General features: G+C 42.6%; 1 protein-coding gene across 4 annotated transcripts in view; it reads left to right on the top strand.

The window, feature by feature from the left end:
- TPCN2 (two pore segment channel 2) overlaps nucleotides 1–12,452 on the top strand; it is a 64,811-nt gene that overhangs the window by 29,231 nt on the left and 23,128 nt on the right. For 3 of the 4 annotated variants that reach the window (XM_034769771.1, XM_034769770.1, XM_034769772.1), the window contains exons 7-12: nucleotides 1,035–1,107; nucleotides 4,080–4,179; nucleotides 4,938–5,003; nucleotides 6,112–6,176; nucleotides 11,008–11,105; nucleotides 11,546–11,627. In XM_034769771.1, the coding sequence (XP_034625662.1) occupies nucleotides 1,035–1,107; nucleotides 4,080–4,179; nucleotides 4,938–5,003; nucleotides 6,112–6,176; nucleotides 11,008–11,105; nucleotides 11,546–11,627 (484 nt within the window). The remainder of the gene's footprint in view (nucleotides 1–1,034; nucleotides 1,108–4,079; nucleotides 4,180–4,937; nucleotides 5,004–6,111; nucleotides 6,177–11,007; nucleotides 11,106–11,545; nucleotides 11,628–12,452) is intronic. The other variant, XM_034769773.1, reaches the window with a different exon arrangement.

Here is a 12,452-nt window from a genome sequence, read left to right as displayed (position 1 = left end):
TGAAGGCGGTCCATCACCATACTTAGCTATATGAATTAACATAAGGCCATTTGCTTGTTCCTCCACCATTCACAGTACATTTCACAGAGAGATGGATACTGAGAGATCCCTTGTTTACAATTCATTTAAATGATATCAGAGTACAGCATAGACAGGGACTGTTGATTACATTATCGACCATTCTCATACATATGTAAATACACAAACATTATCATTATCCCTACATGTCTTTTGAGGGTTATTTATTTTTCAGGGTGTTTAACCCTTTCTAGCCATGCGTCATGACTATGTACATTAATCCTCATAACCCCCTTGCATGAGGAGAAACAGGCATCAATTGGTTAAGTGATTTGTCCAGGACCTCTGAGAGAATCTGTTTCAGAGTTGTGAGTAGAACATAGGGAATTCTTGGCTCCCAGTTATGAACTCCAACCATTAGGCTACCTTCTCCCATGATGCATTTATTGCAGGGTGCTTTACTTCAGTATTTTCATTCTGGGGGAAGCATTAGCAGTACAGATATTGCATTGTATTTTCTTATTAGAAGCCTTTAACTAGAAATCAAAGTAAGGAGTGCAATCACACAGCGTGATGCTTTTTTAAAGAGACCTGTTCCTGCGCATGCATGTGTATGGTATATCCCCTTTGCTATATCCCCTCACATCTCTTTGATTGACACAGGGTATATTAATCTTAGAATCAAAGATATATATATATATACAAACCCACTAAGACCATATATTTTTGCCAAAGAAGGTCATAAGGCCTAATGCTATAGAAACAATCCTTATAATTAAGCGACAGAAGACTATGACCCTGATTTAGATGCATGCTTAAGTCCCATTGACTTCAGTCCTGCAGTCAATTTTGATTGAAGTCAATGACACATGCTTATGGGTCCTGAATTGGGATGCTTTGATTTGTTTGTTACTTTGCTCTAGCTTTTTTTAAAAACATTGATTTTGTTTAGGACTGTGTCCTCTTGTGTTTTAGCAAAAGAACTAGTGTTGACATATATATTTTCTCTCTGATAGTGTTGTTCTGCTGCTAGCTGTTCATTTGTGTCTCTTCACCATGTTTGGCATGCTGCTGTTTGCTCGATCAAAGGTAACTAATAAAAGGTGACAAATCCCAGTGTTGTTTTTTCTCGCCTGAGTGGCTTTTGCATATGTTGGTTGTCTGATTAAGCCAGAGAAACCCATTCCCCAAGAACAGATAGGTTCCCCAACCTTCTTTGTCAGAACTCTTGGGATGGATTTATAATCTCTTACAGGAGGGTTGTTTTTAGAAACTGAATTACAAAACATACACATTCTGATGATTGCTGTACTATATATTTAAGAATGCATTGGAAGGTCACTTCCAAACCAGTTTTACGGTCTCTTCTTTCTCAATCTCAAAATGCTATATCTCCAAAACTGAACTTCGTCTTCATTTCTGAGCTGTGACTACACTAACTTCCCTACTGCATTTTTTTTATCCCTTTGCCTAGTTCTGTTCATTAGCAATCCTGGCTGACATGGTGGTAAAAATGCCAGCAGCCTTATCCATGCAGGAGCTTCCAGTGCTGTTACAGTTGCATTGGTATTAGCACAGGTGAGAATTTTAAAGTGGGAACAGAAAGGCTAGTGTAGTAAAGGCCCTAAAATTGCATTATGTAAACAGGGCCTTGTATGTGTGTGTGTGTGTGTGTGTGTGTGTGTGTGTGTGTATGTAAATAAATATAAATATATATATATAGAGAGAGAGAGAACGAGAACACCCACGTGTCCTGGGTAAATTTGTTCTTGAGCTTAATTGAGTTCATTTAGAAATGAAGTACCCAGGTTCCAGGTGAGAGAGTGCAAGCAGGCCTATCTCTAGCAATGGGAGAAGCTATTTGGCAGAAGACCTGGGAGATGTCAGAGGGTCTCTGTGCAAGAAGGTGGGGGCTTCCTCCCGTATGAAGACTGCGCAAGTGACAACTGTGTTTGAGAATCGTTCTCAGGCTGTGGTTTCAGGGCCTTTTTTAAACACAACTGTCACTAACATGGCTTGTTCTTCAGTGCGGTTAGGGCCCGAGGACCTGTGCATGCTGAAAAACGGAGTGTCGGCTGTCCGAAACTAATAAGACCTGTTTCTGCATTGTATTATAGACATGATCTGTTTTAATTGTATCCGAATTGTTCTACAGCTTTGCCTATAGAGTGCTAAGTTACTTGTTAATCATTTTACCACACCTTGACAGAGGAACCTTAGAATAAGAATTTGGAAAAGCTATCGTAATTTAGGCCTTGGCTACACTTGTAAGTTACAGTGCTGTAAAGCCTCCTCCAGCGCTGTAACTCACTCTCCGTCCACACTGGCAGGGCACTTACAGCGCTGTATCTCCCTGGGTACACCGCTGCAGGTACTCCACCTCTCCGAGAGGAATAACAGCTGCAGCGGAGTGGCTACGGCTCACGGGGTGTGAGTGTAAATGCTTGCAGCGCTGTACTAATCACCTTGTCAAGTGGCCAGTCCTCTCCATTGTTGTGACCGGCTGCAGGAATGCAGAAGTGCAGGTTTCAAAGCTCATACCACAGAGAAAAGCAAACAGTTTGCAGCTGGCTTTGAGTGAGTAAATGAAAGAGCAGGGGGCCAGGAGTTCGGAACTTGCAAAATAGAGTGCTGACATGCTCCAAAAAGCACTCCACCCCCCCCCCCCCCCGTCACAATCCCCCCCCCTTTTTTGAAAAGCACGTTGCAGCCACATGAATGCTGGGATAGCTGCCAATAATGCACCGCTCCCAACACAGCTGCAAATGTTGCAAGTGTGGCCACACCACTGCTCTGGCAGCTGTCACTGTGGACAGACTGCAGTGCTTTTCCCTACTCAGCTGTATGAAGACAGGTTTACCTCACAGCGCTGTACAGCTGCAAGTGTAGCCAAGGCCTTAGTTTGGAATCATGATTGGTTTCCCATCTGCAATGTAAGATAGAACTGTTAGGCCTTGTCTACACTGCCACTTTACAGTGCTGTAACTTTCTCTCTCTGGCCTTGGCTACACTGGCACTGTACAGCGCTGCAACTTGCTGTGCTCAGGGGTGTGAAACCCCCCCCCCCCCCAAGCGCAGCGAGTGCAGCGCTGTAAAGCGCAAGTGTAATCAGAGCCTGCAGCGCTGCACGCTCGCTTGCAGCGCTGCAAGCTATTCCCCTCGGAGAGGTGGAGTACTTACAGCACTGCGAGAGAGCTCTTGCAGCGCTGGCGGCGCGACTACACTCGCGCGGCAGCGCTGTGAATTCTTAAGTGTAGCCAAGGCCTTAGGGGTGTGAAAAAACAGCCCCCTGAGTGCTGCAAGTTTCAGCGCTGTAAAGTGGCAGTGCAGACAGTGCACCAGCGCTGGGAGCTACATCTCTCGTGGGGGTGGTTTTTTTTACAGTGCTGGGAGAGCTCTCTTCCAGCACTGGTACCGCGACTACACAGCCATGTTAAAGCGCTGCTGTGGCAACGTTTTAACATTGGTAGTGAAGACATACCCTTAGTGTCTGCAGACTGTACAGCTTCCCATACAGGCTTGACTTTTGCAGTGTAGATAGGGGCGTAAGACGCTACTGTCTGAATTAAGGTTTCTTATGTTGGTGATTTTATCATACTCAGAAGCCCATTCTTTCCGATGCACCGAGCTGCCCTCTCAGCGAGGAGGGGATGCTCTTTTCATCTTTGTGCCATTATCAGAATTGCTACACTCCCTCTTTCTGGCATTATCTTCCCTCCAATATCCATAGACTTTAGGCAGACCTAAATCCTGTATTAACACTTCTACATCTTGCTGTTTTTAACTATGTTCTTTCTTACATTTTAATGATGTCTGCCTGAAGGCACTACAGCAGCATAACTGATTGATTGATTGTATCAGAACCTTGCATGTAAGTTGCCTACATCTTCTACACTACTCTCACAGCTCTCTTCCACCTTGCTTGGTAGACTTGGCTGTCTGTATTGTATCAAGCAGTGAAAAGGGTTCTTGGGTGATTCTTAACTGATTTTCCCTGGCAAGACACAGGCTTGTTGACACCTCAGTGTTGCTTTGGTAATAATATGGGTCTCTGTGTCTAGGATAAGCAGCAAGACAAGGAATGGGTGGGATATTTTCACAATTTGCCAGATTCACTGACTTCACTGCTGGTGCTGCTGACTACTGCAAATAACCCTGATGGTGAGCAATCCATTCCAAAGTCATTCTCATATCCTCTCTCCTATTAACAATATAAAATAGTTGATGGAATGGATTCCATTGCTCCCCTTAATTTGCAGTCTGACCCAGGGGTCGGCAACGTTCGGCATGCGGCTCGCCAGGGTAAGCACCCTGGTGGGCCGGGCCAGTTTTATTTACCTGCTGATGTGGCAGGTTTGGCCGATCGTGGCCCCCACTGGCCGTGGTTTGCCGTCCCGGGCCAATGGGGGCAGCGAGAAGCCGCGGCCAGCACATCCCTCGCCTGCGCCACTTCTCGCCGCCCCCATTGGCCCGGGACGGCGAACCGCGGCCAGTGGGGGCTGCGATCGGCCGAACCTGCTGCGTCAGCAGGTAAATAAAACTGGCCTGGCCTGTCAGGGTGCTTACCCTGGCGAGCCGCGTGCTGAACGTTGCCGACCCCTGGTCTGACCACTATCAAATGATCCTAAATATTCTTACTATTCTTCCATATAATGGTTCCTTCTGCAATTAGTGAGAAAACTGCAAGGGCTACTCCAAATTTGTGTCCTTTTTAACTCTTTAAAGCCTTTAAAGATTTCTCCAACTTCTGCCCCCATTGAAACAATTTAAACTGTCATAGTTTCATTGACTTAAGCTATTACAATTACCCCAGCTAATTTGCCCCATGGTCTCCACCTATACCAGATCAGGATTTTAAGTGTTTGTTTCTTTCAGGCACAACATTCCTAATTCCCATTTGTTTTAAAACTTTTATACAGTGATGATTCCTGCATATTCTAAGAATCGAGCCTATTCTATCTTCTTCATACTCTTCACTGTGTTGGGTAAGTCACCTGTTCTCTTCAGTAACTTCGGATTTGTACACACTACCACTTATGTCAGCATAACCTATGTTGCTCAAGGGTGTGAATAAGCCACCCCCCCCGGAGTGACATAAGTTACATCGACCTAAGTGCTGGTGTGGACAGTGCTATATTGGTGTGAGAACTTCTCCCGCTGACATAGCTAACGCTTCTCGTGGAGGTGGTTTTATTATGCTGATGGGCAAGCTCTTTCCCGTCGGCCAAGAGCATCTTCACCAGACATGCTACAGCAGCACAGCTGCAGCACTTCTAGTGTAGACTAGCCTGTAGAGTGCTAAGTTACTTGTTAATCATTTTACCACACCCTGACAGAGGAACCTTAGAATTGGAGTTTGGAAAAGCTGTTGTTTTAATTTTTTTCTGGGATTTATAACCACAATAGTCGTCTTTCCTTGTGTTTCTTTTACTTAAACTTTGCAGTTGTATTTAACTCTGTGAAGTATCTTGAAGTATAGTTTTCATGAAAGATGCTTACAGCAATTTTACTCATTTTTAGATAGGTTAGTCCATGACCTGTAGTTAGCTCAAACTTTTGTAGAGCCATACATGCAAACTATTGGCAAATTTTATTAGTTGGGCTGGCGGCGAGGGCAAGACTCAGATATTTGTTGTGAGGAAACTAATTGTGTTGAATTTTAAAGTCACTTTACCAGCTTACTGTGCAACATATGCAAACATTGTTGTAATTTAATTCTTATTTTTTTCTATCAAAGTTTTAAGATGTAAAGTTCTAGTCAGTTGAAAAGTCTTCATTAGTTTCTGCATTTACAAATACTTCTGTCTTAAAACCTGACTTCTTGTTATAGCTCTGCTTATTGTTTAAGTGAGCAATAGAAATGTTGAGTTTGATTTCTCTCTTGGTGGCTATTGTAAAAATGTTGTAATGGCTCCTGTTTTATGAGCTAGCAATATTCAAATCCTATAGGTCTGTTGTTTCACGAAAAAATGACTGTGTGTTTAGGTCCAGATTATTCATTGTGTGGCTTAGACTCAGGCAAACACGATATGATTCAAAGAAACTGAACTAAATGTCCAGTGGATCTCACTATATGTATTTCTTTTCTTAAAGGAAACCTGTTTCTGATGAACTTGCTGACAGCAATAATATACAATCAGTTTCGAGGATACCTTCTGGTGAGTAAAACATGCCTTTTTTGTGTGCTTCTATGTGCTAATCACACTATTGCTGAGCCATAAGATAGCTCTAAGTCTGAAATGCACGGGAGTGGAGTTTGAAATTAGCTGGTGTAGTCAAAGCGGCACAACCTCTTTGATTGGGGACACAGTTACAATACTATAAAGGCGTGTATCCTAGTGTAGTATCAAGGTGTGTATACTAGTGTAGCTTCTTCCTGTAAGGAAAGAGGAGTAAGCTATACCCCAGTGTAACTGTGTTCTCGCACTAGAATTTGTACAGATTTAACTATTGTAAAAAACCTCCACCCCTCACCAAAATAGCTGTATCAGAGCTCTGTGGCTCAGGCCTTGGTGTATTACTGTTTACGGTACCTAGCACAATAGGTCCCCTTTCTCGGTTGGGGCCTTTAGGTGCTATTTTAATAGATAAAAATAACAATAATAAAAAAATTACTGTTTTATATTTCTCCTGCATGATTCAGCATGTGAAATCAAGTCAGAAGTGGTGACTGGTCCTCACTACAAATCGTGTTACTATAACTTCTGCCTGTAAAGAGAACCTTTTCTCTCCATTTTATTTGTATTTTATGCTTAGACTGTATTGTGGCACATGCTGTAATTTAAAGTGCAAACCACTGAACTTGCTGCAGAACTTGAGTTCCATGGAAGTGACTAGCCAGTCAATTACAAGGAGACATTAATCTGGCTTGTTGCTGAATCTTCATTCCCTCTTTGCCACCATTTATTCATTGGGGGTGAGGGGGAGAGTTACTGCCTGAGATACAGGTATATCCATGGATACTTAAATTCAAATAAAAGGAGTCTATGATGTATAAAGAATCAGTCGTACACTATAAACTCCTCTGCACCTTTCAGTAGTGCATTAAGCAACGTGGGGATTGTTCTCTCTTATCCTCTCCTCTAGGGGAGAGTTGTGTGTTCAGTGTAGTGCTTTGTTTTGGTTTGCTTTAAAATGTACATGCTGCTAAGTGTTTATATTGGAGAAGGCAGGTCAAAGAAACATGCCTTGCCCCTGGAGCAGGAGATAGTGAGACTTGTCATGGTCCTTAGCTCCTGGGGGAGTTTGTTGCACAGTCTTGGAGCATGCTCCGTCTTCTGCACAGACGAGCTTTACCTTATGTGTGTCAGTGTTGCCCTCCAGGTGAGGTGAAGCTTGGATCGCTTCAGCAGGAAGGGCTGTGAGTGCTAACTCAGAAATGAAAAATCATGAAACGGTGAATACAGGAAGAGGTATTAACATGATAAAGGAATGAATCCCACAGCATTTGACATGTTAGTGTCCCTCATTTTTTAGTCTCTTGCACGTTGTACCCACATGTGGTCCTTGGCAGGCTGAGAGAGAGCTATGGGTAAGAGTGAGTCAGTGAGAGGAATAGGGAAAGGCTCTCTCTCCCTCAAACAGGATTGGATATCAGGTTTTACACTCACTGCCTTTCCAGGTGAATGACTTTCAACAGTAAATGAGGATGCTTGATTTGCAATGTAGGTAGTCTTGGGACTGTTCAAGATTGGTGACATTGAAGAGATAAGCTCTTATCTTACCTTAAAACTAGGGCTGTCAAGAGATTAAAAAAATTAATCATGATTAATCGCACTGTTAAACAAGAATAGAATACCATTTATTTAAATATTTTTGGATGTTTTCCTACATTTTCAAATATATTGATTTCAATTACAACACAATACAAAGTGTACGGTGCTCACTTTATATTTATTTTTTATTACAAGTATTTGCACTGTAAAAAATAGTATTTTTCGATTCACCTCATACAAGTACTGTAGTGCAATCTCTTTATCATGAAAGTTGAACTTACAAATGTAGAATTATGTACCAAAAAAGCTGCATTCAAAAACAAAACAATGTAAAACTTCAGAGCCTACAAGTTCACTAAGTCCTACTTCTTATTCAGCCAATTGCTAAGAAAAACAAGTTTGTTTACTTTTGCAGGAGATGATGCTGCCCGCTTCTTGTTTACAATGTCACCTGCAAGTGAGAACAGGCGTTCTCATGGTACTGTTGTAGCTGGCGTCGCAAGATATTTACGTGTCAGATGCACCAAAGTTTCATATGTCCCTTCATGCTTCAACCATCATTCCAGGGGACATGTGTCCATGCTGATGACGGGTTCTGCTTGATAACAATCCAAAGCAGTGTGGACCGACGCATGTTCATTTTCATTATCTGAGTCAGATGCCACCAGCAGAAGGTTGATTTTCTTTGTTGGTGGTTCGGGTTCTGTAGTTTCCGCATTGAAATGTTGCTCTTTAAAGACTTCTGAAAGCATTCTCCATACCTCAACCTTCTCAGATTTTGGAAGGCACTTCAGATTCTTAAACCTTGGGTCAAGTGCTGTAGCTATTTTTAGAAATCTCACATTGGTACGTTCTTTGCATTTTGTGAAATCTGCAGTGAAAGTGTTCTTAAAATGAAGATCGTTTGTTGGGTTATCATCCGAGACTGCTATAACATGAACTATATGGCAGAATGTGGGTAAAACAGAGCAAGGGACATACAATTCTCCCCCAAGGATTCAGTCACAAATTTAATAAATGCATAATTTTTTTAAACGAGCATCATCAGCATGGAAACATGTCCTCTGGAATGGTGCTTGAAGCATGAAGGGGCACACGAATGTTTAGCACATCTGACATGTAAATACTTTGCAATGCCAGCTACAGAAGTGCCATGCAAATGCCTGTTTTCACTTTCTGGTGACATTGTAAATAAGAAGAGGGCAGCATTATCTCCTGTAAATGTAAACAAACTTGTTTGTCTTAGGGATTGGCTTAATAAGAAGTAGGACTTAGTGGACTTGTAGGACTTGAAGCTTTACATTGTTTGTTTTGTTTTTGAGTGCAGTTATATAGCAAAAAATACTACATTTGTAAATTGCACTTTCATGACAAAAAGATTGCACTACAGTACTTGTATGAGGTGAAATGAAAAATACTATTTCTTTTGTTTATCATTTTTACAGTGCAAATATTTGTAATAAAAAATAATTTTGATTTCAGTTACAACACAGAATACAATATATATGAAAATGTAGAAAAACATCAAAAATATTTAATACATTTCAATTGGTATTCTCTTATTTAACAGTGCAATTAAAACTGCAATGAATTGCGATTAATTTTTTTGAGTTAATCGCGTGAGTTAACTGTGATTTATCGACAGCCCTACTTAAAACTGCTGCCACCACCTTCTTGAGCATAGATCTTGGAAGATGGCTTTTCGATTGTCTCTGAATTAACCTGGGTCCTTGCTTTTATTATCATAGAAGAGCTTTTCCTGGGACTGATTTATTGTATTTTGATGTATAGTAGGCTTTTAGGGGGAAAGAGGCTGCCAATCCTAGGCCATTAATTAAGAATATGTCAAGTGAGCACTGTGGGGTTGAGGAGAAGGAAGAATGAATAAGAAATAACAGTCTGGCAATGATTAAGATCAGTTCTTGGTATCTCCCACAGCATTCACTCTGCTTCCTCTTTCCCCTACTCACCCTCTTAGTTATTTTTCTTTAGAACTGCAGGAGGAGTTCCCACGTAAGTGCCTCTTTATATGAGGTGGTTGAGCGGGCCTTTGTACTGCCCGTGCTTCCTTGATATTCCTTCTTCAGATCATGATCTCTCCTCCCATAGGGAACAATCCTACCATTTAGATATAGCCCTGCCGAATTCCTCTTGGTGCTCAGAAGTGCACAGAGGGAATGTTTCTGCTGCTGTGCCCCTCGTGGAGTGCAGCATACTCCCTGCGATACCCAACTTACTCCAGGAATATGTCCAAAGGGGATGTTGCTCCCAGGCTCTCACACCCCTTTGGAGGCAATGTGCGCTCTATGGGGAGCGGTCTTGGGCTTTCCTTGGTGGGAGGGGTCTGTGAATGTGACAGACAAAAAGTGGGGAAATGCCGTGCATATTCCTTTCCTGCTCACCAGGAAACTGTCTCAGTTTCCACTACAGAAAGATAGTGGAGAGATGCACATACTGACCATGACGGTTGCTAGTGTGAAAAAGTCTTATATAAAAAAAGTACAGATAAGACAAAAATGGCTAGGGGCCTGCTTTTGGTGGGATCTTAACTGACACTGTTCTTCTACATGGATGGTGGTGCACATTTATGCTTTTGGATACTCTAATACCACTCATCACCTGCACATTCTGGAGTTAGTTCCCCCAAAAGTGTGCTCACATCAATGGATGCCAGGGCTTGAAAATCTGGCCCCGGATGTTTATGTGAACTCAGATGGTCCCCCATTTTCTTTCCCTTTTACTGTCCAATCTCAAGGAAGAGGGGGTAGGAAATCTCCAAAACCAGCCATGATTCCAGGGGATGCCAGAAGGCCAGTGTGTTCTCTGGTCAGAAGTCTTGGTCCTGTGGGGTGGGGGGGGGGGTTGGGTGGCATTCTTCTCCTCTGTACCCTGTCTCCTTGCTCATGCCTAGCAATTGCAGGACTCTTATGTCTTCTTGCTCTCTCTGAGCAATATGTCTTCTCTTGGACTCCACTGATCTCAGCCTTGAAACTTTTTAAAGTTACTCTTTAAACTGCAGAGCAAATATACAATTGGACTCTGTAGATGGACTGCGGGTGGCTAGTGGTGGGGGAATTGGCAGAGAGTGGGTGACCTGCCCTTCCTGAAACCCACTCTTAACTGAACTGAAATGGCTCCTTTTGAGGCTTGCAGTTTGCTTTGGTTTGAGAGATGGGCAATGACTCAGGGCACTCTTCATTTCAGCTACACGAGTTGCCTCTGTAATAGCTACTGAAAGGTAACTTCGCTCCTCTGTATTGTTTTCACTGTATAGAAATCGGTTCAGTCCTCGCTCTTGAGGAGACGTTTAGGAATCCGGGCTGCATTCGAAGTGCTGTGCTCCCTGAAGGAGAGTCCTGTCAGTACAAATGAGTAAGTGAAGAATGCCACAGTGTATGTTGCTGTGCGGGAAGAGAGCAATATTTTCCCTCCAGTTGTGTCTGTTACTTCTCCTGAGATTCCCTTTTTTGGGGGGAAGACCGATTATCACCCATCTGTTTATTTAATGGTCTGTTTTTCTGGCTGCCTCTCTCCTGCACCCTGTTATACTATATCCTTATCATTTAAACACAGTTCTGAGGCTCTCATTTGTGTCTGTCTTATAGGTGGGGGAAGATGGAAGCCGGTTTTTGCTTTCACACCTAATCTTCCATGTCTGTTGTAATTGCATTAACAAATAAGCACAGGGCTGGAGTTAAGAGCAGCACTTTGATAGTGCCTTCATGAGAGGCAGGAGAGACCGATTATATTTCAAGATGTCCGTCAGAGTTAATTGTCTCCTCTTTTTTTTCTTTAATTTTATTTTTAAACAGATTGTGTGTCAGTGCTAATACCTTACTACAAGTGCTTCAAAAAGTTGAAATGGATTCTTGCTGCAAGCAAGCCATCTTGAGGGTAGGAATCTGATTTTGTTTGATTAGGTTCATATCAGTTCTTGTTAAAGGTTCTGGCCTGATAGCCCTGGAGACTGAAGTCTTCTGTTTAACCACAGAGCAGGTCTGAGAGTGATCACATCAGCAGAAGCTTCTTCCCACTGCCCTGCCAATATCGGAATCCCCTCTGAGTGTGAGAGCAGAGGTCAGGTCGGGCTGCAAAACCATTTATTTCTTGGCCTTCTTGCTGAGACTCTGAATGGTGGTGTGGAAACGGTGTGTGTCCAGTCTGCTCTCAGCTGGTCTTTGACCACCAAACTCATTTCTCTTATGAATTAGTGAGCAGCTGTCTGATGAAAAGAATTTTTGGTCACCACTGGCAAACTCAGTTTGAACCAGTGACCGAGGGCAGAAGGCTTTATTTCTTATTACAACCCCCCAGAGCCATTCAGCCACTTCTTAGTGATGTTCTAGTTTGTTTTCATTAAACATTTTTGTTGCAAATTCTTTTTTAAAACACTATCTTAGAATATCAGTTTTTTAGGATTTTATAATGGAAAAGGGGCAGCTGTGTAAAAATGGTAACTAGATCAGTCGAGCAGACTATTCTCAGTATGGTGTGGCTCTCAAATCTTCTCTGAAGCCATTGACCAGAAGTTAGGGTTACTCACTCTTCAGGGTAGTGGGCAGGGAGGGAGGAGTTAGTGTTGTCTCTCCCATGTGAAGGGACAGAGAATGCAAAGGTTAGTGAAAGATAACGAGACTGTCCCAGTTTCAGACTTGCTCATTTGAATGCTTCAAAGCACATTTTAGTGCTAGGAGGAGAGCAGACCTAGATGTGCTAGAT

This window comes from Trachemys scripta, chromosome 4, assembly GCF_013100865.1.
Source record: "Trachemys scripta elegans isolate TJP31775 chromosome 4, CAS_Tse_1.0, whole genome shotgun sequence".
Lineage (NCBI taxonomy): Eukaryota > Metazoa > Chordata > Testudines > Emydidae > Trachemys > Trachemys scripta.
Note: the sequence above shows the minus strand (reverse complement) of the source record. Positions and strands in the feature narration are given on the sequence as shown.